Consider the following 27,213-nt stretch of genomic DNA (forward strand, 5'->3'; position numbering starts at 1 on the left):
TGCACAATGTGGTACAAGGGCATCTTGGCATTCATTGCCGAGATTGTGGGTGCACCCCTCTCTTTGATCAGTGCTCAATATTGGCAAGACACAGGGATCAGCTTACCCGAGAAATTATTGAAGCCAAAAAAATACACTTGCTAGGAGATAAATGTGTAAGCACATCATCGATTGCTTTATCACAGGCTGAACGTGATTACCTAGCTGGGCTTTGAGGCAATAGAGGACCTGTCACACGTGTTTGTTACTGATGTGTAGATTAGGCGTGCCTTTACATTCATGATCTGTTATCATCCTTTTTAGCAGTATATATTCTTGGCACTCTGTCAAATAAAGTTAGTTGGAAGTCAGCGCTCTTTCTGTCTACCCTGTCCTTTTTCCTATGTTCGCGCGCTGAAACATCTTGCAATTAAACTATATCGTTTTAAGCTCGTGCAATATAATTTTACGGCTTCCAAGCCTTGCACCCATGCACTGATCTACGCCACGTTCACTTGTAGAAGAAAGATAAAAAAGGACCGAATCGTGAAATGCAAATTATTATAGGCTATTTGTATTAGCCAGCGCGTGCGGCTGCTCGGGACGCCACGCGAATGGCAAAGTCCGGCTACCAGACAATGCACTTCTGGTCCGGGTTCATGATGGTGCCGACTTTGCAGCTGAAGATGGCCGAGAACCGCTCGAAATTCATCAGCGGGATGATGGTCCTGCGAAGCACAAGAGTGCGACTTTTGAGAATACGAAATCGTATATAAGCAGCTCTTCTCAGGCTAACAACAGCTGGGGCTTGCAACACAAGAAGTCGTTTAGGACAGTCCTTTTGGTGACCTCCAGCCCTTTCAACCCGTATATTTTGAAAGTAATTGTTAATCACCCTACTATTATTACGAAGGAATGAGCCCCAACAGTTTTAAACCAAGTTCCCTTGTCCAAGATGTCCGTAAGTCCAAGATGTCTAATTACGTTTTAGAACTTTGCTACACTATATGAAAATGAACGGAGTGCATTTAGAAAAGACATTTGTATATTCGTTTATTCGTATTCGCCTTCTGTGTATTCGTTTCAGCGTGGAAAAAAACAGACTCCATTGTAACTGAACTAGGCGGATTTACTTTAGGAATCAATACTTTAAAAAAAACCTTTTGGGCAACCTTAATATGTTTCTAACTGCGGGAGCCACTTGTATTTCGCAGACTCTTGGTTCACTTCAGTCGACTTTGATATGAAACAAAATTTAGTAGTACGTATTGTCAAAGTACATTCTATAAGATAAACCTAACCAATTAACTTAGGTGCACTTGGCGAGTTTCCTCGTGTTTATGTCTGCGTGGCCTTTGCAGATAACGTACAGAGCCCATGTGAAAATAAGGGCGTGGTCTAGATGTGCTTGGTTAGGTGGCACTGTAGTTCAATTAGGTTCAATTTTATTTCATGTCAAGGATGAGGGCAGGCCCAGAAGAAAGAAGGGTTTGTCACTTGAGGTAAACCTGAGCCTTTCTAAGGCATGACAAGCAAAGAGGACATGGGTGAACATAGACCACAGAACATAAACCATTAACATAGACAAAGAACATAGACCATCAAACGTTTGGTGCAGTAAGTGTGTAAACATGCATGTAAAATAATACTATGCGCAGAATCTCTTATACGTAAGTAGCTTCTTACTGCATAAGTTCCAAAGTACAATGCAAAATATGACCAGCTGGTCCATGTAACCACATATTCCATCTAGTCACAGGGATCCTGTCTTACCTTTCGATGTAAACATAGAATTGTTTTGCTTATTTATCAAGACAGTTTACTGGTGTTCACTTTAAAACTTCTGTTATGGTTTTATAAGCATCATTCTGATTTCATAATCCTTCTGATTTCATAACAAAGCAGCACGATTCATCTTATCATCGTACTCGCGATTTCAAAGCGTTTCATTTATGAAAGCAAAGCAGAGCATGCCGCCGCTTGCTGTGCGCTGGCTAATTTCCAGATTACATTTTTAGATGCGGAGCATCTAATACTCGAGGCTTGTAGTGCGGCGCCGTCCGCAAGCTTCCTCCTCCTTCTTCCACCATCTGTGCATCCCTTCCTCCTCTACACACCGCGCGCGCTTCACTCCTCCACCATCTGTGCACCCTTCCTCCTCTACACACCGCGTGCGCTTCTCCTCTTCACGAACATTCGCTAGCTGTATAATGTAGCGCGCATGCGCCGTCACGCTTCGAGAACATCGGCAGCTGACGCGCGCGCATGCGCCGTCGCGCTTCGAGAACATCGGCAGCTGACGCGCGCGCATGCGCCGTTGCGCTTCTCCCCCTTCTCGAACATTCGACAGCTGACAGTGCATGCGCCGTCGCGCTGTATATATACTCAAGGTCGGCGCTCGCTCGCTCAGTTGCCGCTCGTCGGTTGGTTTGTACGGTGCGTCGACGTCCAAGGTCGCGGTGAAATGAATTCCAACGAATCCACAAACACAATGATCGACGTCCCTTCGACCAGCGCCGCCCTTTCGCATACGTGTGTACGTGTTCACTCATTTAACACCCCCTCCTACAACCACGTTAACCAATTTAGCCATCGACCCAAGTAAGTCGCAATTTAACACCCCATTTCACAACCACGTTAACCAATTTAGCCATCGACCCAAGTAAGTCGCACTTTAACACCCCGTTAACCAATTATATGTTCCGCATCCTCCTCAGTGTTCCCCCGAGGGAAGCTGCGGGCAATTTTTTTCCACATCTGTATTCTAACACGTCATTTGCCCGGACGCATATTTTACCGCCGTCGCCTATACCTCTTGTCGCACCGATCACGCTTTGAAAATCAACCTTGTTTTCACCCGTCTGGAAAAATACAAAAATTTGCCATTAACGTTATCAGTAAAAGAATAAAATGCATTAACTTCCAGAATTGCCAACATAACTGAACTTTGTTTAATTCAGAATTGCTCACGTATTTAGAGCCATGTAACTTTCACTAACGATTGTGCTTTATCCCACGTTGTATTGGTTGTTGTATTGCTTGCCTTGATGTTTATGAATTTGTGTACCGCAGAATTGTGTTAACCTACAAATATTCATTCTCTGCAAAAATTCTTTATTTATGCCCCCCCCCCCATAAAATGCACCTATAGTAGGGCCATATAGTACTTGAATAAATAAAAAAATTGAAATATGCAAATGTTCAGGGGGGACACAGCAATTAAATAACCTTTATTTCTAGATCAATTTCGATGAAACTTGACAAGTGTATGTATATATGTGTGCCGATTTCAAATCTGTAATTACTTTCCTTGTGTTAAATGTAGTTCTCAAAATAGAAAATATGTTATGTGCCTTTCGGAGAGCAGGCTTTTGTCTAAACTAAAAAAAGTTATTAAGTACATGAGCATATCAAAATAATCTGGAATCAGCTTTGATTGCAATGCTACAAAATATGAATGTTCCAAACCAACTAGAAGAAATCTTAAGCAATGTTGACCACTTGCCAGTGAAATTCTAGCTTGAAATTGACTCGCACACAAGTGTTCAACGTACCATAACGTTTGTTCAAATTGATTTAGAACATACATTTTCGCACCATTGCACACAGTCCTGATCCAGAATATTGTGATATGTCAACTCACTTTGTAGTTTTTTTAGTTTCAAAACAACCTCTCTACCTAAAAGCCACAGGAAAGATTTTGTGTTTTACAAACTAGACCTTATACAAGAAAATTAATTGCATATTTAAAATGAACTCACATATATAAATAATCTCAACAAGTTTCATCATAATCAATAAAAAACTCTTTCAAGAGCAGTGTCTCCTCTTAATTAGTAGTTCTTAGGAGGTGGGGGAGGGTGCGTTCTTATTGAAGCCAACCTTAAGCTTCGTGCTGTGTGAATGTGCATATCGGTGTACTCCTTATGGGTCATGACGTCGCTAAGTGCTAAGCCAGAAGTAGATCGAGAAGCAGAAGAATAACGATGAAAAAACAATCTTAAGTGAAGTATCAGTGGGCAGAAACACTGGCGATTAAAAGTTGTCTCTGTTCACTAAACAGCTATCGCGTCGAACAATGTGCACAAGATAACGCTAAATGGACAGGCAACTTGTGTTACGTGCATGTCGCCTATGAATGACCATCACGGCTATTCATGCCGTGACGGTCATGCAGCCATAATATCTTACACCAACGTGATTTGTGAGCGCGCAAACGTCCGACAGTGAGATAACGAAAAATGATGCGTAAAAGAGACTTCACCTTTGTGAGTACTGATATGTACAATGTAGTCCTGGAGTTGGGCATATAAAGCATTTGCATGTTGACTGCAAGCGATAAAGTTTTATAAAGAACAAGCATAAGTGTACTGTTGTAGTCCCGCGAGAAAAGTCGTTAGATTTTACCGTGGGAGTAAAATAAATGCTCAGTGTATTTGACTCGGGTGACTACTCACCGGAAGCGGTTGGATATCTGGTCACGGGGGCGCAGGTAGAAGTACATGGAGCGCTTCCGGGAGACCTCACATCGCGACTGCAGTAAAAATATCAAGAGTGAAGAAAGTTGTTCGTAATTGAAGATGTCTTATACTATATAGATTGGCATAAAAGCAAGAAATTCAGCTATCGGACAATGATTCATTAGTCGACTGACCTTTACACAGTATTGGGGGGGGGGGAGGGCTCACTTCGGTAAAAACTACGGATGCAAGCAGAAAGACAAACAGTGGTGTCATTGTCACCACTTTTACAATAGTACGTTTAGGGTCCTCTTGGAACACAAATGTTGTGGTTGTTTATTATTTAGAGTTATTTAAAGTTAAAAGGAATCACTCATCATTACTATGGTGATAATTAGCTAAGAGAATACGAAGTGTGCAAACAAGGAAGATTATACGTTTCACTGCGTTTAAATGCCGGATAAATACACGCGAACAGGCTTTTAAACTGTAATTATGCCCCACGTCATCGTTCCATTATGATAAAAGCAATCAATCATGATGTTTAATCGTGCATAGCATGAAAGAAAGTTGAAGCAATTGAGTTCACAGAACAATCTGCGCGCGTTTTTTTTTCGAATAGGTTAGTAAAAAAATGAACTTGCAAGAACAGCAGGACTTATCTTTTGCCCACATACAAGAGCCCAGAGGTAGTGTGCTCTCGTGTATCTCAAGAATAGTTGCGGGCTGTAAACTTTGACAATGCTTACCAGGGCGTACGCGATGAAGAAGACCTGCTCCATGGTCCAAGGCTCCATTCCGGGTATGGAGTACATGCCGTAGCGCTCCTCGTACTTGGTCATGTACACCCAGAAGGCCTGTATCGGGAAGGGGAATTCAATAGGCGGTTAGATGAATAATTTTTTTTAAGTCCGCAAATTTCCTACGGGTCAGGTGGAAGAATAGTAGATGAAACCCTGCCCCATGGCAACCACATAAATTGAAAAATTTCGACATACATGAAGGTCAGCAACTACCAAACCATGGCTCCTCCTGGGACACTTACCTTGAAGGCGAGTCGCAGGCCCGCGTTGTCGGCAATGCTCGTCTCCAGGGTGTTGTTGACGCTCAACTGAGGTGGAGAAAAGACCAGGATCAAATCATATACAAACAACACGCAAGCGTTCTTGCGCGCGCACACAGCGCGTTTGGCACATCCCAGATACACACACATCGAAGCAAAACACACCACGGCACAGCCAAGTTTCGGATAACATTAAAAGTTCAATCAGTCATCACTCCTGGGCCAAACAGCGTTGCGCAAACATTCGAGGATCATCCGATCAGCATCCGCTATTGCGCATACCTTCATTCCGGTGATGGGGTTGTTGAACTGGTCGTACTGCTCGGAGAGACAGCGGGCGCCGATGATGAACTTGCGGTGGGTCTCGCGAGACCACCACTCCACCAGCTTGCCGTGTTCGTCGTAAAGGGCGCCTGTGGGCCGCAAGTTTGGTACAATGTACTCTGAGATCTTCCACGCCATGAAAACTGATCAGAGCTGGTATTTTGTCACTTTCGCATTCGTTTTCACTGTATAGTCGCCATCTTTGTCAGACGTTAATGGGAATATCTTTCCTGAATAGTACTAAATCAGGCTAAGTAATTTAGTGCTTTTATTTAGTGGCTCTTCATTTAAGGATCAATTCGTGGCCTCACCTTGCTCTCCGAAGCCGTATGTCAGCTGCTGCCCCATAATGGTTCCAAGGGCACCGAAATTGATGGGTCTGTGCAGGGCAAGGATGATAACCGATAATTACATTGCGAGCATATGTACTGTAGCAACAAACAAACAAATGTCAATACTGTTTACATAGTTATTGCTTCCACGTCGACAGATGGCTATAGCAATAAATCCATCGGCATAGACTACACCATTACAATTCTAACTGGTGCTGCTCGTCAACCCTGTCTGAAGCCGTGCAGATGAAGTGAACTTAAGACCGAACGAACGATACTGATCCCAGCGTTGTCGCATTTATGTATAGACATAATTCTTATTTTGTTATCGCACTTACCATTAAATTATCAGCCTATTCCTCTTAATGGGAGAAGCAGCGCATGAAACAAGGCACAAAAATTGCTGCTTCACATGTCAAACTGAACTGTCACCAAGTAGCCCGACCTTCAACTTTGTAGAACTTCCTGCCAACTTTTACCAGCGCAGTGAGGAAGGAATGGAACAGGGCAGAATGAAAGTACAGCAGTACCCGACTATATGCAACGCCAGTAAATAGCATAATTCTTCATCAACAGAATTATTTTTGACTAATGGCAATGCATCAAGGCAAGGCATGCGATAACCTACGCGACTCAATCAAACAAAAAAAGCCGGAACTCATCAAATTTCAAACATTGCGCAATTGTAAATGCCTCAAGAAGTTTCCTTGTTTACCGCACAAAAATTCGACTTTACCTCGCGGAAAAGTAATTTTTCCGAATTCATTTAACACACTGAGCGGTATGACTAAAAGGACGTTGCGCAGAGCAGAAACTTTCATCACGCCCTGCCATGACCTGTGGTCTATAACGCGGTGAACCCCCGTAGTGGCACCACTGGCCCGTGGTGCGGGCTCCTCGGATATTTTTCCGCTTGTTTGTTAACGTGGTAGATAACGCAAAATATAATAGCCTGTTGTTCTCAAAGCTGGCGATGCTCAGTATGGTCGAATTCGAAGAAAAGAAGACTCACATCGTCGCTGCTCACCTCGAGAATCATGCTGAGTAATAAAAAACATGGCTGACATAAGGGCATGGCAAGCTAGATGCTTCCGCCACCCATCGAGCACGCACAGCTGCGCTCAAGAATAATGTGGTGCTTATTAGGTTGGTCGGGATATTTCCACTTATAACTATTCCCGGTGTGTAAGCCCATATTCCCACAAATAAATAAATAAATAACTAGGCCCACGTGCTGATGAAGAAACATCCTTTTTACCATATCAATAGACAGTGACGTACATTTATATGGCTTGCGAGGTGCCCAATGAAAAGGCACATTCATTATTTCATCGTAGTTGTATTTTCCAATTTCCCGATATATTGAATTCAAGCTTCATCTTCAAGTTCGGCACGCGCAAGTTTGACTGTACTGTCGAATAGGTTATTTCTTCAGTGTGGAATTTCAGACAACACAGAAGATCAAGATAGTGTATATTTAGGGCTTTATTCAGGGCACATGCTGTGTCGCTGGTAATCACGTTTCGACCAGATGACTTATCTGATAAGAGAGAAGGAAGCCTTTTGGAAATAACAACCACAGAAAAGTCTACAAAGGATGGTAGATGCTCTGACGAAGACAAGGTCCAGTCAAAACGTTGTCCCGTGTGATATTAATTGTTCAAACAATTCGCCACTGATTCCATGGGGGCATTATTCGTAGGCTTGATCCTCATGACCGGTTGCTGCACTGACAGGCTGAATCCGATCTTGCTCCTAAAATTTTGAAAGCTTCATGCAATAAAATGGTAACACCTGGCCCACTGCAGAGCTGGGGGGAGAGGATTCCTATTCACATCAAAACGTTGTCCCGTGTGATATTAATTGTTCAAACAATTCGCCACTGATTCCATGGGGGCATTATTCGTAGGCTTGATCCTCATGACCGGTTGCTGCATTGACAGGCTGAATCCGGTCTTGCTCCTAAAATTTTGAAAGCTTCATGCAATAAAATGGTAACACCTGGCCCACTGCAGAGCTGGGGGGAGAGGATTCCTATACACATGCATCTTTTTAAAGTGCAAAAGTAATCTTCTAAAAATAACACCGTAAAAAGTGAAAAAAAATAAGCGTATGACCAACTTACGGTGTCATGTCCAGCAGAAAAAACGGGTATTGAATGTAGTCGATTGGGAGCACTAGAAAAAAAGAATAACAGACCACATTTAGGCGTAGCGCTTTGTACTCGACAATGGTTTCATGCGACACTGAAGGAGTTCGAGAACTTGAAGCTTAAAGGGTGAGATGGCTACACATACGCATATAGTTTCCCAGTAGGCCGTAGTGCATCATGCTGGATGGATAAGGCGGGATCCACCTGCGAACAAATCGCGTCATAGTTTTGCGTATTGCATGAAATAGTATTTTTCATTACATCGAATGTAATACGTGCTTTAATAACTGTTGTTTAATGCCAGCAAGATCGATGCTGTAAATAATGCTCTGTTCACTGCCCAGCGTTTACATTTGTTTGGCAATGTTCCTAATGAGCTAGCCTTATCAAAACATCTGATGTTTGGGGCAACCTGCGTCCATGTAGTATTATCCATTCTTGATTTGTCTAGGTCCTCAATTGACTTTCTGTACGAAAATGATGAGCTGAACGCAAAAGGCTCGCTCGCACTTTACGCTGCAGTACTTGCTGCTGTAAACTGAAGCGCCAGGTTAACTATTAGTATATTTATTGGAAACAGGCAATGATCAAATGACCTCTCAGAAATCTTCCAATTATTCATCTTTTACTTTTTTTCGAAGCATTGTATTCAGCCTGGAAAACGTGCGTACTATATACAAGACGTTTTTAAATACAACGTATACCTGGCGTCGGGAGCGTGCGTGCTGAAAATTTACCCCTATTCTGTCCCGACAAGGCCCACTCGCGCGTGCGTACTCTCTTCGAGCACTAACGAACACCCGCAGAACTTCATGCCCACATGACAATAATAAACCCTCTTCCAGTATTTTACGGTGAAATCGAGTAAGAATGAGTATTGTCGCACTGAAAATCAGAATGTTTGACGGAACTTGAAGGAACAGCGCGACACAGGCACACTCCACACTCACCCAAAGTCCTCGGCTTTCTTGAAGCGGCGCAATCGGGCGTACATGATGCGGTTGTAAATCTTGAGCGTGCGCAGGAGACTGACGAAGAACTCCTCCTTGCGCAAGTCTGGAACCTGCGTTTATTGTACAGCGAGGTCAAAGAAAAGTAAGGAATACCGCCGTCAAGAAACATGCGTTGCGTCCATGTCCATGCCGTGATGCCAGCATACGTGCAGTGCTTTACCGTTAAGACAGGGTTTCAAGAAAATATCGGGGCATGTGCGAGGATGACTTCATTATGGACTTCTCCCAGATGAGTTGAGGAGGCCCTGCCACATTTTTCAGCATGATCCAAAAATGCTGCCAATCGGTAGTAAAGGCTCCCGAGAACACGTGACCCAATGTTATAGCGCGGCTCACGGCCTATAATTCACAATGAATTATCAAGGAGCAATGAATATTGTTTTTTCTTGCCTCGACAAATGACGCAAGACGTCCGGAAATCACTTGTAGAATGGCATTTATTAGCCATTGGCTGCTTTGAACATGGTGCACTCGGTCGTCGCAGAGATTGCCGCGGGAGGCCGTGACTTGTCCACGCATGCGCGCGCGATCACACTAAAAAAAGAACCGCTTATTTCGAGGGAAAAAAAGGGGCTCGAGGTTACGAGGCACACGTGACGTATTTTCTTTTTCCCTACAATCCATTCCTGATTAGCTTCCGGCGCTTTCATTGGGAGTACAGACAGAATGGGATTGCAGTGTGGGACAAATTTTTGCAACTCTGCTCGTACTGGACGGATTCTTGAAAATTTTGCGCTGTTGAATTTGTGAGGCAATACGGTCTCCCAGTAAATTCATTCCATACTTACTGGAAAAGTGTTTCAGGGCCTCTTTAAGGAGCAAGATTGTGGGCAATGACTCCTCAGTGTTCCTGCACTTCTCAATAAAACAGGTTTATCCTTATCCTGATCCCCCGATCCTGTACCGTCCCAAGAGCTCGGCGTAAATCTTCTAAACCAAAACCAAACATGCATACTACTATAGTTGGTAGTTGACCTTATGACGGCTTAAATATTATTTGCAAATATTGTGGATGCACTGACAAAGTAAAAGTGTCTAGTGAAACCTACTTATCAATTTCGTATGCCTGTGGGCGTCCCCGTGAGAGGCAATTGTTTTTTTTTTGCAGTTGGTCAGGAACACGTGTCTCGTTATTCTTAACATGTTTATGCTCTCATATTCTGAACACAGCATTCATGCACTCACGTCCTTGTAATACTCGTCTAGGTCCCGGTCGCTCTTGATCCAGGGCGAAAAGCCGATGTTCATTTGCAGGTGATGCAGCTGGACAAGAAAACACCAGCAAGGAAAAAACATAAGCAAAAAACATACCAAATATAAACCAGAGAAAATATAAAAGAAAAACTGAAGAAAAATTATCGCTATAGTTCCACGTGCCGATACCTTTCAGAAATTTTAATTTCATGTCGGAGACAATAAAAGAAGGCTCCCTCTTGCATGAGAGCAATCTGTGCAGCCTCGACGATGATTCGGGTGCGCTTATCTCTGTGTTCTCTCCAATGCTCCTCTCCGTGTACCTGTTGTTATAACAATCATTATGAGACGTATTCTCAGCGGGCGCACCTTCTGCCTCGCCCTCTCCTTGGTGTCCGAGTCCATCCAGGAGTTGAGGTCAATGAGGACAGCAAAGGCGTCCCGCAGCTCTTCGGCCATGTCGTACAGCTGCGAACGAGCACAATGGTCACGATAGTGGCGGTAATCTTGGGAAATCTTGTGGACAAGCTCTTATTCAGCGCAATAAGCAATACATGGCTTTTGATGAATGACGATAAATATACGAGCTCGGCAGTACGATATCAGGATGCAATTATGAACGGGCGTAACACATACATTGTCTTAGAATGTCCATAATTCGTGCACGTACTTTCCTGTACCGCTCGGCCGACCGCGAGATGTGCCGGTCGAAGTAGAGCCGGCCCACGGCGAAGTGTAGCAGTCGTGACGTGAGGCGCACGCACGCTCGCGGAATCTCGCCCACGTCTTGTCCTGGAGCAGGTACCTGTACCGGTCGAAACGGAACCTCGCCCGCCGGAACCGCTCGGTCGCGTACTGGCCCATCACTTGCACGATGCGCCAGCTCAAGTAGTTGGCCACCGCCGAGCTGCGGTCACACACGAGGATAATCGAGGCGTGACAACACCAGTGGCACTGATCGGCCGAAGATGCTTACTTAAAGAAAAGTTTCATGCGCTATTGTGATAGCACTTAGTTATACATTGTCGGCGGCTTTTCCAAGTTGTCTCAGTCTTGTCTCATATACATCTCGTGCGCGCGCCAGTGTGTGTGTGTGTGTCGAGTTCTGCTTCATAGTACACTCATTTCATAGTACATTCAGAGTGGTCATGCTCCAAAAGGTTAGCACTAGGTGCCTCTCGCCGTTGCGACAAGGAGGCAAGTATTTTATGCATGCTGTATGAATAGAAAAATGGTGAAGCTCGTGTCACTGTCATGGTTTGAGCATGTTCGCATCTCTTTATGAATAGGGCCGTAGATATATGTTTACGGTTGCAACAGGAGAAATCGTTGCGTTCTGCCAGGTGAAAAAAACGTGCTCCGCACTGGCCACCATGGCTCTCCAGTGACGCTTACCGGCATTCCCACGTTTTGTTGCCCATATATACCCATGAAGTGGGTGGGTGGGTGACTGGTGGTTTAGTTCAGTTGGTAGAACATCGGACGCGTTGTTCGGAGCTTGCATGTTCGCTCCATGTCAGCGGTCAGTTAACATTTTGTCTATTTCTTTTTTTCTCACTTTCATTGCAATTTCTACTAATAGGATGTCCTATAGTTATCTTGAAATCAAAAGCTGTTGGATCTTTAATATTGCGTCTCACAAAAAAATATGCTGCATATCCACGAAGTGAATGATGATGAAGGAGCTTGCTCCAGAGGTTACGCCTGGTAAACTGTGAACCATCGGTTTATATGTTATATCATCATCATATAAAGACGTGGCACGAGAGCTGCTGTGGTGTGATTGTATATACATGTTATATACACAATGTTTATTATTTCCACATTAATGTACTGATACAGATATTTAAATACTGATGCAATATTACATTTTGTTCAAGAGCTTATTTGCGGATCGCATAAACTCTGAGGAACGTTTTTCTTTTATTAGGATGGCTTTGCGATCTGTAATGTACTCCATGGCAAGATGTGTTTCGGTAGCGTAACGAGAGCTGTACTCACTGTGCTACCGAAGCACTCGCAAGAGGATTTGCATAGGCAGCTCACACATACTCCAGGTGAAAGTATATAGAAAGCCTTCACAAGATCATGGCTCAGGATAAGAATTGTGCCACATGTGTTGCTGAAGCGTGTCGTGGTGCGTGTATGAGTAGAGGTATGTGTTACTTTATTAGAGGCGAAGCAGCTCTTGGTTAGACTGTGTAACGCTGCTAGTTCGTGTGTCCTTGCTGATGTGCCAAACCGTGCTTTCTTCACTGCAGGTTCTGGGGTGGTGCGAAGTAGGTCACGTCTTACCTCTCAGTGCGAGGTGACGTCACTCTCTCCCTTGACTGACACGTGCTTACCTAGTGTGAACTCTCTCTCTCTTTCGCTTCACCCGCTCCACCCCTCGCAACGTTCGAGCGCACGACGAGTGAACACACTTTCGGGTCGTTTATCTGCGATGAACAGGACGCCGGAAAGCGAAGCTCCTTCGCCCACCGAAACATGCGCCGAAGCGATTGGGCCTAACCCGGCCGTCGCCGGCATTGCGAGGGTTAGCAGAGCTGACCGCGCTCGCAAACGGCGACCCTGTGCCAGGAACGCCAAACGCAAGCTTCGGCAGTGGAAGACCGACGACACCGACGAGGTGCGAGCCAAGCATACCGATCGCGTTCGAGAATTGAGACGGCGCGTGGGTATCAACAACGAGACGCGAGCTACGGAAGCCGAGCGCAAGCGTCTTCAAAGCGTCAGAAACACCGATGAGACGCAAGACAAGGAAGCCGAGCGCAAGAGTCTTCAACGCATCAGCAACATCAACAAGACGCGAGCTAAGGACGCTCAGTGGAAGCACGGATAGCGGAATGTCAACGCTGGTGAATTTTCAACGCCACCGTCGTCGGCAACGTCTCGAAAATGTCATGCACCCTCCAACGAAGGGCCCGTCCGCAAGCGCTGGCCTCCACCGGCCATGGAGTTTCCTAAATATACACAAGAGGGAACTCTGGCAGTAGTGTCTATGGGAGTTGCAACGCGTGCCGCTTCATCGAGCATAGAAATTATGGATATGACATGGATTTGCCTTTACGTTCGTTCTGGTTTCGCGTATCTTGAAGCTGCTTTGTCACGAAACAACAATCGGCAAAAGTTCGGCAGTTACACTTCACCACCTTGAACTTTTTAGGCTTACCACTTCATATGGGGTCACGAAATAAAAAAAAAAAGGTTTGTCTTTTATTCTTCAAAACAAAACCAAAGCACCGCAATAAAAGAAGATACAAGTTTGTTGGCCACCCGCAAGCACGAAGACTAGGCAAATTCATGCCATACTAATAATACCCATGGTAGCTAAATGATCGCAGTACCAGAGTACCATCTAGGTAATTTTAGACAACTCTATGCCACCGGCCGATTCGGGGGCGTCTCGCCGCCACAACGTCGATGACGTCCGCACGTGGCGAGAGCTGTCTGCGACGCCGCCAGCAATGACAAAGCCGACGCCTGCTTCCGACGGGAGTTTCTTCGACGTAGCTTTGGTGACAGTAGCCGCACGTGCGATTTGGTCTGTGGTTTGATCATAGACGCTAGTCATCGCTATGATTCAATCATAGGTGCTAGTCATTGGTATGTGGTTCGATCATAGACGCTAGTCATCGCCACTAGGAGCCAACGTCACTGCATCAACGTTAAACGGTGCTATAGTGGCCAAGAACACCAACATTGGTAATAACCAGCTGTCCGAAGTCAGTTTTGTCAGCAACCGCAAGGAGCTGCAGGTGGCGACAGAAGTGATTCGACGCGAGTCCAGTGTGGAGACGCCTGACTTCGCGGTCTGCGCTACTTACAAAGAGTCGCTGACGGCAGGCAAGATTACGACGATAAGCGTCACGCACAGTTACCGTTACCCGCCTCTACCACCGGAACTTTCCAAGCTCAACCATTCTTCCAGCACCAGCGTCGACGCCTGTTTCCACCAGATCAACGCCGTGCGCACCGCTGCAGCTTCGCATACCATAAGTGTCATTTTAGGGGCGAAGCTCTTTATAGCGGCACCCGTTCGTCCCTCGTAGTCGTAGTAGTAGTTGTAGTGTGTAACCAGTCTTACATTTTCACCTCCAAGGTGGTGCCTGTGAGTGATTTCTTCTGTGCGTTGTTGAACAATAAAAAATTTGCAGCATGCGCGTTGACGAAAAACCAAATTCTCTTGTCTCTCACTCCCCCTTAGCAGCCTTTGGCATGTACATTGAGCACTATCTGACAAGAAAGGGTTGCTACGTTATACTCGCTGGGCATAACCTCTTTGGTTTTAGAAAGGTTTAGCGAGCGTTGAGCCGCAGTGCCATGAATACAGTGAACTAGTATATACCATGAACTCGAGGTGGGTAAAGGTGGGAAGTAGACACGAAGCGCAAGCTATAAGAAAGTGTGTGTGTGCCACCTCTCGTTTAGTCCTTGGAATGTCCGCTGGGTGGCGGTACGTTGCGGAATATATGATGAAAAGATGCGAGATGGTGTATACTTGGAGTGTTGAATAGATGGACGAACGGACACACAAACAGATGCATGGACGGACTCACGGATGGCTGCACCAACGAATGGATGCATGGACGGACGCAGGGGCGGATGCATGGACGAGCGCAGGGACGGACGCACAGATGGACGTGCGGACGCACGAACAGACGCACGCACGGATGGGCGAATCGACGAACGGATGGTTACACAAACGGACGCATGGATGGATGGAAGCAAGAATGAATGGACGAATGGATGCTTTACCCCTCTCATGCATTCACTCCGTGGTTATGCTGCCATTTTTTTTTGCTCTTCAAATGACGACGCCTTGAATGAGCGCACATAGAGCAATGGTGGTTGCGATGATCTTGTTAACGCCGTACTCTGCTTTGTGTTAGCTACTTGAACAACCTCAAAAGGTTTTAATGACTATGAACGTGATTCGTCAGGATTGAAATGCGCCAACAGTCTCCAGTGTTAGTGTGCACAAGTCAACTAGGACATTTATCGTTCCAAAAGTAAAGGTCGACCACTCCATGACAGGGGGTGAACACGGAAACAGCATACACTGAAGAGATGTTGCTATGTTATTTATGGTTTCCCTGTTTATTCGTTGTCCAAATTGCACTGTGTTTCCTCTATTAGGAAAAACCAGCTACCACATATTCATGTTTTAAGGTGAATAAAGCTACCTACCTGTACACGCACATTGATCTTTCCCTATCAGTGCCACTAATCACTGTCATCATATGTACGACGGTACTCTTAGAGAGAGTCAAGTTAGTGGCGCATACTTCGCCTTTCCTAACACGGCGAAAGCTTCTCTAACAGAAAGCTTCGCTAGCTGGATTACCATCACGGATGTGACGTCGGTAATAGTACATGAATATATGACAAAGATCCATTGAATTGGGAGACCTGGCTGTCGAACCTGAGGCGTTAGATGCCGGGTGCCCTGTATGCATACCTACTTAGCTACCGAAGCTAATGCATGAGGACTCACGAAGGCACCGTATATCTGTTACGCATTTTTTATTTCACATTGACCTTGATAGGCGGGGAGCCAGTCTCGCTATCTGTGACCAGTGAAGTGCAGTACTCGATAATGACCACTAAGCAGTACTGACAGGGAGACCTAGTGTCAGTTGTGCGCAGCGTTATACATCAGGTGCTGGACACGCCAGCGGAAAGCGCAACGCGTTCGCACCTTCATTGCTAAGTTGAGTGCAATATCGCATTGCTGGAGCGTTGTTTAGTATACGCACAAGCAAAAGCGCAGGTTACCTTATTAAGAAAGAGCGCACACCTTCAGATTTGTATGCTCAAATGATTAATGACATTTTGAATGAAGGCATATCGAGTAACAGTGTGCTTGTTCATGCAAATTTCGCGCAGTCGATTAACCATACGCTAAAGTATGTTGAGCCTTTCAACTGAAAAATTCTGCCATATCCACGAAGTGAATGATGATGAGTGGGCGAAGCTCCGGAGGTAAACCTGGTAAATTATGAATCCTCTGTACATTTTGCCCACTCGATTTTATTACATCGCTCCCCCTAGCGTACGTCGCCGCACTAAATCGAACGATTGCCTTCAACCAATGACACGCGCCATATGTGACATCATTCCTATTTTATAAGATCTCGCGTCTTTGATCAACTACAAGTACCGCTTTCTAGTTTATAACATCTTGCATCTTTTCATCATCAGCTACAAGTACCACCATCTAGTAAACACTACAAGAACTAAACGAGAGGTGGCTACATACAGGAGACGGTACCGCCATCTAGTGAACACTGCAAGAACTAAACTAGAGGTGGCTACTTACAGGGGACGGTACCGCCATCTAGTGAACACTGCAAGAACTAAACTAGAGGTGGCTACATACAGGGGACGCACAGCCCACGCCCTAAGGAGCTTCGCCCCTAAAAAAGTCACAGCTTTGCCGCAAAGGCGAAGCAATGAACGCAACAGCAACAAATTTGAAGGTTACGCGCAAAATGACAAGATAGAAACGTGCCTCACGTTTCTCACGCAGAAATGACGCCCGAAACGTGCTCACAGGTACAGCATGCTAATAAGCGTCTCAGTTGTTACTTCGTTGTGTCGAAAAAGCACGTGCTTTTCGCAAACGGAGACTGCAAAGATGGCAGTGACCTTTGTGCACCCGGGACTTTCAACAGAATCGTTTCAGGTAAAGCCAGAGGCCAGCCAAGACGTAGGATTCTCCCCACTGGAGATAGGGACTTGCGAGGGAGCGTCGCTGCTCTCCTCTAAGCTGGGCCAAGTATGTGTGGGAGATTAGAGCGCGCGCCGCCGCGCGATGTGCTGACGCGCCCTCATCGCGCCATCTTGTTGATAATGCTGAAAACTCGACGATTCCCTCCGAGATGCCCATGAGCAGCGGTAAGTGGTAGATATGAATAGCTTGCCATCAAAACGATGACAGACGGGATCCTCGGTGGCTCCGTGGTTAACGCCAAGCACTCACTATTTAGAGGACGCAAGTTCGATTCCGCTCTCCGGAGTCTTTTTATGGGCTTTCTTTTTCTTGCACATTCATATATGTAGGTACGTATACATATACGGCAAGTCACGTCGATGCGGGCAGAAAAACCCAGCTGAGCGTGTTCATGTAATTGCTATCACAATAGAAGGTTTAATGTTGATCATGGACGCTAGTCATCGGTATGGACAGAAGGCAACGTCGTTGCATCAACGATAAATGGAGCGCTAACAGTCTCTGATGTATAAACCAATCATCTAGTTCTTTTGAAGACTCTAATTTTCGTGTTACACCGATTATAGTGATGAAGGCATCAACCAAACCTTTTATGTACTCTGCTCTCAATAAAGAAAGCATTTTCGAATGCAACCTAACGAAATTGATGGTCACAAAAGGCAGCCCAGCTGCTCTCTTTGAAACTACGATAGGCAATGCATATGCGAAAACCAGCATCTGTACACAGGATAGGCTGTAACAGAAGACACAAAATGAATTATCTGCTTCGATGTGGTAGCCACTGTCAAATACAGTATTTTGGTCCAATTTAGGGGCGGCGCTGCTTAATACGTAGGTCGTGCATTCAGGATGTATGTAGTAGTAATAGTATGCTCTATTTCATACAGGTGCAATGCTGCACCCCACCGCAGTGGTCAAGTGGCTAAAGTACTTGGATGCTTACCCGCAGGTCACGGGATCGATTTCCGGCTGCGGAGGCTGCATTTCCGACCGAGGCAGAAATGTTGTAGGCACCTGTGCTCAGATTTGGGTACACGTTAAAGAACCCCCGGTGGTCAAAACTTCCATAGTCCTCCACTACAGCGTCTCTCATAATCATATGGCGGTTTTGGGACGTTAAACCTCACATATAAGTAAGTTGCGACCTCGCGGGGGATAGCGAGACTTCTTTGAATGAATGCATTCGCACTAAGAAATAGTGAGATAATTTTCCGTCTGAGGTATGCTTTTATTTCATATTTGGTCTTATAGAAAAAAATTGGCAGATCCTACGAATCGATGATATGCGAAGCACGAATGACAAAAGTTTATATGTCACTTTAAAGTCAGCAGAACGTTACGAGGTAAATGATGCCGCATGACTTCCGTGTCAAGATTATCATGTTTGGATGAGTCGTTTCCCTTCGTTATCTATTCACGTCACGTGATACCAAATTTTGTATATTTGGAACTAGCGAAATGACGGCGAGCACGCTATGAGCGTGGTATGTTGTCATGTTCTTACATGACACACGTGTCGGGATTATCATGTTTGCCCCAGTCATATACTTCCGCCATATATTGACGTCACTTGTCACCAAATTTGGTATATGTGGAGCTAGCAAAACGGCCACGAGCGCATCATGAAGAGCCCCATATACTTCAATGTAGCGTTGACATGCTGGGCACAGCGATCTTACGTTAGCAAAACGCGAGCACTCAATAGTCTGACACCAGGAGCGACCGGCGTGACCAGCGTCCGTCGGCGCCGCCCGACGGCAACCGGTGCGAATCGCGACATGCTGCATTTCGTGCCGATGCGTTACCCAGACAACACTGCGCCTTCCTTATTCGCAACGGAGGGACGCCGGACGCGCTGAAACGCGCATGCGAAACAGCAACGCAGCGCGGCGCGTGCCTGCGTGTGTATTGCAGGACCGGCGCTTGGCGTGGCAGCGCGGGCGTGACGCGACGAAACGAACGCAGGTGAGCACGCGCGCCGCGTCACGTCGAAATGTATTGGCGCCTTGACTGTGGCAAGTAGTCATGTTCTCACATGTTGCATGTTGATTATCATGTTTGCACCAGTCAAATACCTTCGACATCCATTGACGTCACGTAATACCAAATTAGACATGTGTGAAGCTAGCGAAACGGCCACGAGCGCATTATGAGAGGGGCAAGTAGTCAAGTTGTTACATGACACACATGTCGGGATTACTATGTTTGCACGTGTCATTTACCTATGTCGTCCGTTCGCGTCACGTAATACCGAATTTGGTATATGTGAAGCTAGCGAAAGAGCTGCGAGCGCATCATGAGCGAGGCATGTAGTCATGTTGTTACATGACATGCATGTCATGTTCATTATGTTTGCACCAGTATCGTACTTTCGCCGCCTCTTCACGTCTCATCTATAAGTGAAGCTAGCTAAACAGCCACCAGCGCATCATCAGCGTGGCGTGTATTCATGTTCTTACATGACACGCATCTCATGATTATCATGTTTGCACCAGTCACTTACCTTCGTCATTCATTCACGTACTGTTATACCAAATTTGGTATATGTGACGCTAACGAAACAACCGCAAGCGCATCAAGAGCTTGGCATGTAGTCATGTTGTTACATGACACGCATGTCATTATTTTCATTTTAAAATCTGTGGCTTGTGTTCCCCATGCAATTATGTCGTACCATACCAGTTTTGCAACTTGCCATTTGAAAGGAACTACCACAAGAGCTGCATGACCTTGAAATGTAAATCGTGACATTCATGACATCCATGCCGTGATTTTCATGTCATTACTAGTCAAATATTTTCTTCATACAGACAAGTAATGCCGTACCAATTTGGTATCGATACTATTATTGTAACGGCCAGGAGAGCTAAAAATCATAGGCGAATAGATAGATAGATAGATAGATAGATAGATAGATAGATAGATAGATAGATAGATAGATAGATAGATAGATAGATAGATAGATAGATAGATAGATAGATAGATAGATAGATAGATAGATAGATAGATTACGAGGATAGAAACGCGCAGCATGATTGCAGTAGCCATGAAAGGCTTCACCTTTATTATTGAGTCTGATAATTTAAATGATTTTGTAGGCTTTGCCAACGTAACAGTGATGGTAGCTAGTAATTGAGCATTCGATTTCTATAGTTGTGGTAAAAAAAACATACTGGACTGCCCAATATCCCGCATATGGGCACGTTTAAGTGTACTGTGTCTTGAGTACTCTAGCAATAGTACTTCAGCAAAATGCTTGAGTGGCGAATTATGGAGCAGGAAACGCACTTCCATGCGAACCTTTTGTACCGCCATAACCAGAGGCGCAAACTGCATATTGGTTCACTACGCGCTGGCGCCGAGAGCACCAATGTTTCCGAATAGAGTGTTTGGGTTGTTCTTAGGTGGAATCATAAATTTAATAGCTGCTGCTTTAAAAGCATCTGTCTTGCAGCCAATTCATCAGAACCAGGCTCTTATGAAGAAAAAAAAGTGCGGCTGGTACGACAGCCCGCCTCAAGGAAAAAAAGGGGGGGAGGAGAACTCTGCTCTCGTTTGTGGACGTAACTTGCGCCTGTCAGCTGATAGCCAACGAAGAGCCAGTAACTCTAACTTTTGTTCAATTGAAGCCTATATATACTGTCACGTTACTCTCGACAAACTTGATAAAAAATGGGCTCGTTTAGTCGACTACTCAAGCAGTGGCTCAGAGAGATCGTCTTTGTCTTCTTTCACCCTTCGATCTCACCCAAGCAAACCATGTGGCAATAGTCCCTCCCTTTGAAAGCATCGACTCGATGCTCGTAAATAAAAAAAAATGAAGGTATACACAAGCAGATATAGATAACCAAAAGAGGGAGAGTGCCACTACTCGCAGCGCAAATGAGGAAGTTTCGCCAACGCTTGCGCCAAGTGCAAAAAGAAAATGCATAAAAACACAGGAGAACACAAACAGCAGCAGCAACGCAATGTCACGGCATGTCGTAGCACGTGACACCACAAGGGCTACTGTGTGAAGTAGGGCTTCAGCCGAACGACATGCACGGTTTCGGGCCGAAGCTGTCGACGAGAAGACGCTGCGCCGTCCGGAAATACCTCGTAGGTAAGATCTGTGATTCGTCTAAGAACCTTGTACGGTCCAAAATAACGACTTAGGAGCTTTTCGGATAAGCCTGGTCGCCGGACAGGGATCCACACCCACACTCGGTCCCCAGGGTGGTAGGTGACATTTCGATGGCGGAGGTTGTAACGTCGTGCGTCTGCATCTTGTTGGTGACTGGTGTTTATGCGAGCTAGCTGACGAGCTTCTTCGGCGTATTGAGTGTATTGCTCAGCATCTTCAGCAAGTTCATTGCTTTGGTCGCACGGAAGCATAGCATCGAGCATGGTTCGCACGTTGCGTCCGTAAACAAGTCGGAAAGGCGGAAATCGCGTTGTTTCTTGCGTTGCCGTATTATAAGCAAACGTGATGTATGGAAGAATCTCGTCCCAGGTTTTATGTTGTACGTCCACGTACATTGACAGCATGTCCGCTATGGTCTTGTTATGCCTCTCTGTCAGTCCATTGGATTGCGGATGATAAGCCGTTGTTTTTCGATGACTTGTGCAGCTCAGTTTCAAAATGTCCTCCATCATTCGTGCTGTAAACGACGTCCCTCTGTCCGTAATCACGCATGACGGGGCACCATGCCGTAGGACGATTTGGTGCACGAAGAACTGCGCGACTTCAGAGGCCGTGCCACGGGCTAACGCTTTTGTTTCCGCATAACGCGTAAGATAATCTGTCGCAACTATAATCCATTTGTTCCCAGAGGACGACAAAGGGAAGGGCCCGAGAAGGTCCATTCCCACGAGATCAAATGGTGTCCGTGGTGGTGCGATCGGCTGGAGCAGGCCCGCGGGTCTCACAGGCGGAGTCTTGCGGCGCTGGCACTCACGGCAGCCTTTCACATATCGATGTACACTAGTTGATAGTCGCGGCCAGTAATACTGTTGGCGTACTCGGGCGAGAGTTCGCGAATAGCCCAAATGTCCTGACGTGGGCTCGTCATGGCACGCAAGGAGGATTTCATCACGCATGTCGGTAGGAACAACGAGTAGGAAGGCTTTGTCGCTACCACGGGCGTTTTTCTTGTAAAGAATGCCTCTTCTTAGACAAAAAGAGGGCAGTTCGCGAGCAATGTGTTGAGGGACCTGAGAGTTGCGGCCTTCCAGGGAATCAATTACTGGGCGTAATTCATCGTCTGCCCGCTGCTTTGACATAAATTCGGAGTCACTAACTGCTCCGAGAAAGGCATCTTCATCTTCGGAGCTCCTGACAGCGTTCCCCACAGGTGCTCGAGAAAGCGCGTCGGCGTCTTCGTGTTTGCGTCCTGACCTGTACACAATCGTAATATCAAACTCCTGCAAACGCAAACTCCACCGTGCGAGACGGCCAGATGGATCTCTGAGATTTGCCAGCCAGCAGAGCGAGTGGTGGTCAGTCACCACTTTGAAGGGACGACCGTAGAGGTAAGGCCGAAATTTGGTCGTCGCCCACACGACTGCGAGGCATTCTTTTTCTGACGTAGAATAGTTGGTCTCAGCTCGAGAAAGAGTACGACTGGCGTAAGCTATCACATGCTCAACGCCGCCGTGTCGTTGTACAAGGACAGCGCCAAGTCCGACGTTGCTGGCATCTGTATGAATTTCCGTAGCAGCGTCCTCATCAAAATGGGCAAGAACAGGGGCTGTTTGCATTCTCTGTCGTAACTCTGTGAACGCTGTATCTTGTTCTGCGCCCCAAGTAAAGGGTACATCATCTCGGGTGAGTCGCGTAAGAGGTTCAGCTATCTTAGAGAAGTTGGCGATAAATCGGCGATAATACGCGCACAAGCCGAGGAAACGGCGTACTGCTCTTTTATCTGATGGAACAGGAAAGGCGGCGACAGCAGCAGTTTTGTCTGGATCTGGTCGCACTCCATCCGCACTAATGACATGTCCCAGAAACTTCAGCTCTTCATAGCCGAAATGGCATTTTTGGGGTTTCAGCGTGAGTTCAGCTGTGCGAATGGCTTCCAGAACCTTTCTGAGACGCTTCAGATGTTCTTCAAAGCTCTCGGAAAAGATGACCACATCATCGAGGTAGACAAGGCAGCTTTGCCACTTCAAGCCAGCGAGAACTGTGTCCATCATCCTCTGAAAAGTGGCTGGTGCAGAACAGAGGCCGAAGGGAAGAACTCGGAATTCGTAAAGCCCGTCTGGAGTCACAAACGCGGTTTTTTCTCGGTCTCGTTCATCCACTTCAATTTGCCAATAGCCACTCTTTAGATCGATGGACGAAAAATACTTCGCACGTCGTAATCTGTCGAGGGAGTCGTCGACCCGTGGAAGCGGGTAGACGTCCTTTTTTGTGACGCTATTAAGCTTCCTGTAGTCAATACAGAATCGCAGCGTTCCGTCTTTTTTCTTCACTAGAACGACTGGCGAGGACCAAGCGCTGCTGGATGGTTGAATAATCCCGTCATCGAGCATCTCTTTTACTTGTGTCTGAATAGCCTCGCGTTCTTTGGCAGAAACGCGATAAGGCTGTTGCCGGATGGGGCGGACGTCATCGTCGGTAATAATTCGATGCTTCGTGAGGTGTGTTTGACGGACTTTCGAAGAAGAGGCGAAGCAAGATCTAAACTCCCTTAAAAGGTCGTGAAGTGCAGCCTTTCTCTCGTCTGACAGCGTCGAATTAATGTCGATGTGGTCTAGGAATTCGTCATCCTCATGCGTTTCCTCGGACGCGAAGCACTCCGTGACGTCGGCAACAGGTTCTCCATAAGCTAGGGTGGTTCCGCGGAAAAGATGCCGGTGCTCGTAATTGAAGTTCGTAGCTAGTATCGTTGACTGTCCGTCACGGACGCGCACAACACTTCGGGCGGCGCATACACCTTGGAGCAGCAGAAGTGATAAGTTGTTTTCAGCCACCACGTCGCCGTCTTGGAAGTCTTCACAAGTGACTTCGATGGGAACAGTTGCTCGAGGTGGCAGCGTCACACTGTCGTCAGCAACACGCAGCGCAATTCTACGGCAGTTATCAGCGTCTCGATCTGTTGCGCCTTGAGTCGAGAAGGTAACGATGCGCTCACGGAGATTTATGATGGCACCGTATTCCCGAAGGAAGTCCATGCCGATAATCAGCTGACGCGAACAGTCGCGAAGAACGAGGCAGCTGAGCACAAACGTTGACGCACGAATTTTCACTCTTGCGGTACAGCGACCCAGCGGTGCTACAACGTGTCCTCCAGCTGTTCGAATTCGCGTTCCATTCCACGGCGTGATCACTTTCCTGAGATCTTTCGCTAGCCTCCCGCTGATGATCGAATAGTCTGCACCAGTGTCTACCAATGCACTGACCTGAAGACCGTCAAACAGCACAGGTATGTCGAGTGACACGCGGTCACTAGGTTCAGATGTGGATGTCGGCGTTTCTTCGGCACCGCGATTATTCTCTGACGAAATGCCTTCGGCGTTGCGTGCAAGCGTCGATGGGAGGTCTTCCGCACTTTCAGTCCCAGCGACCTTGCCCCCGAAGGCCGCTGCCTTCAGTTTTCCCGACGAGGGCTCGGGGAGCGTTCCCGCGCCGTCACCCCGAAACGTGGCCCAGAGACTGCGGGTCTCCTCGGAGATGGTGACCGCGATTGCCGTCGTGTAAAGGGTGCACGCTGTTGCGCGAGATACTCTTCGATATCCCTTGGCCTTTGACCAATTCGGGGACGAGGGGAATTGACGGAAAATCCGCGCAGTCCAAGTTGCCGGTATGGGCATTCGCGGTAAATGTGACCAGCCTCACCGCAATGATAGCACAGGGGTCGTCTGTCTGGCGTACGCCAGAGATCAGACTTGCGCGTCGGTGCACGGCGACTATCGATGTCCAAATCAGCGTGTGCTGACTGAATCGCGACTGACGGCATCATTGTCTGGATCGGAACGTATGGCATTGTCTGGATCGGGACTTGCGGCACTGTCTGGATCGGGACGTGCGGCACTGGCTGGATCGGAACTCCTTGACCCGAAGAGGAGTGGCAGATCGCAAGGCTTCCGCGTACGTACGACGGCGACTGTCAGTAGACACAGGAGCCGTTTGCGGATCAACCGACGTGGGCGGAAAACGATGGGCGTGCAGCACCTGCTGGACCTCGTCCCGGATGACACTGGTGATAGAACCAACATCGATTTGCCTTGTCCCGTACATCTTTTCCATTTCTTCCCGGACGACAGATCGAATGATCTCGCGAATCCATTCGGGGCTCTTGCTCCCAGGGGTGGCGAAAATTTCGGGAGTTGAGGCAGTATTCACTTGACGGTCAAACTGGGCAGACCGTTGGTGCAGTACTCGCTCCATTGTTGCCGCTTCAGTGAGGAACTCAGCAACACTTTTGGGGGGACTGCGCACCAAACCAGCAAAAAGTTGTTCCTTCACACCACGCATGAGGTGGCGCAACTTTTTTTCTTCTGCCATAGCAGGATCCGCTCGCTTGAAAAGCCGTGTCATGTCCTCGACGTACATCGAGACGGTCTCGTTGGGCATCTGAATGCGTGATTGTAGTGCACGCTCCGCCCGTTCGCGGCGGTCAGGACTCCTGTAGGTCTCCAGGAGGCGACGCTGGAACTCGCGCCAAGATGTCAGAACATCATCCCTGTTCAAAAACCACGTCTTGGCACCGTTTTTTAGGCACGTGTACACGTTCCGGAGCTTCGCGGCATCATCCCAGTAATTGATCGCTGCGACACGTTCGAACTCACTCAGCCAGTCGTCAACATCTTCATGCTGCTCTCCGTGAAAGGGGCTAGGCATCAGCGGGTTCTGGACGGTGCAGTAGATCGGCGTGAAAGGTGTCGGAGCTTGCATGGGATCTTGTATCGAAGTCATAGTCGCTGCGTCAGTGGTTGGTGTCTCAGGAGGTAGGCCTCGTTGGCGGCGGCTTACTCTATGAACAGGAGTGTCCACGGGTGCAGGGCTTGTGTTCCGGCTGCTGGACGGGGTCTTGGGCATCGGGTGGATTGTGAGACGTTGTACCCAGCAACTCCACCAGTCTTGTCACGTTACTCTCGACAAACTTGATAAAAAATGGGCTCGTTTAGTCGACTACTCAAGCAGTGGCTCAGAGAGATCGTCTTTGTCTTCTTTCACCCTTCGATCTCACCCAAGCAAACCATGTGGCAATACTTTTTAGCGTGTCTTAATGATCACACTCCTGAAAGGCACTAGCATTGTCGACGGATCATTCCACCAGCAGCAATCTGAGGGTAAAATTAAAATTTAGCTTTTCGTTCGGACGAAATGAATACAGTGAATGTCTTATTGCAAGAGTATTTCCAGATTGAGAAGCGATGTATGTGAGGAAAAAATATAACGTGAGTGATTTCTAATTAGAAATTTCCTTACACCCTAATAACAATCTCTCACGAAATGAAGCACAAATCGACTCATTACGACCTTCTTTTTTTCTGACGCAAATTTGACTCGCTAGACTCTGGAGGGTATATACGAGCCCGGCAGATGTACTGGCAGTTCACGCGCAGGTTATCTCGTGCAGCGAAGAAGAAGTGACACCCGCCTGGTCGGTGCGTAGCAATTGGAGCAGCGCTGCCAACTGTTTCAGAATTAAAGAGAAGGTGAGTGTAAGCAGTCAGATCACTTGGCATCACTTATTAATGATGCGGATGTGTCTTGCAGAATCAGACCTCCGAGTTTTCCCCTGCTATGTTTGTAAGGTGCGTTATTTGAAGCCTATTCTTGAGGGAAGCCTGTCTTGAGTAGGAATCATGGCACGCAAGAGGCAACTTGAGCACATTACTAGGAAATATGATGCCCCGTGGGGAAAGACACTTATGTTGGAAAAGCCTTGTGTATGTATGGTCTAGGAGTCGCCTTTCTGCGCACATAAATTAGACGTTTCGGGTTGCTTACTTCACAGGATGTCACACGGA

At 46.8% G+C, this 27,213-nt stretch overlaps 1 protein-coding gene across 1 annotated transcript; it reads right to left on the bottom strand.

Moving 5' to 3' along the window:
* Positions 1-607: 607 nt before the first annotated feature.
* On the bottom strand, positions 608-11,918 carry LOC142803011 (neprilysin-1-like). Its single transcript, XM_075888108.1, has 11 exons — positions 11,913-11,918; positions 11,188-11,424; positions 10,887-10,985; positions 10,509-10,586; positions 9,261-9,373; positions 6,138-6,205; positions 5,785-5,915; positions 5,485-5,550; positions 5,189-5,296; positions 4,437-4,513; positions 608-707 (listed from the first exon to the last, which is right to left on the bottom strand). Exons 1-11 carry the CDS (start codon positions 11,916-11,918, stop codon positions 608-610), a joined length of 1,083 nt encoding a protein of 360 aa, XP_075744223.1.
* Positions 11,919-27,213: the final 15,295 nt, after the last annotated feature.

This window comes from Rhipicephalus microplus, chromosome 3 (assembly GCF_043290135.1).
Source record: "Rhipicephalus microplus isolate Deutch F79 chromosome 3, USDA_Rmic, whole genome shotgun sequence".
NCBI classification, from domain to species: Eukaryota; Metazoa; Arthropoda; class Arachnida; order Ixodida; family Ixodidae; genus Rhipicephalus; species Rhipicephalus microplus.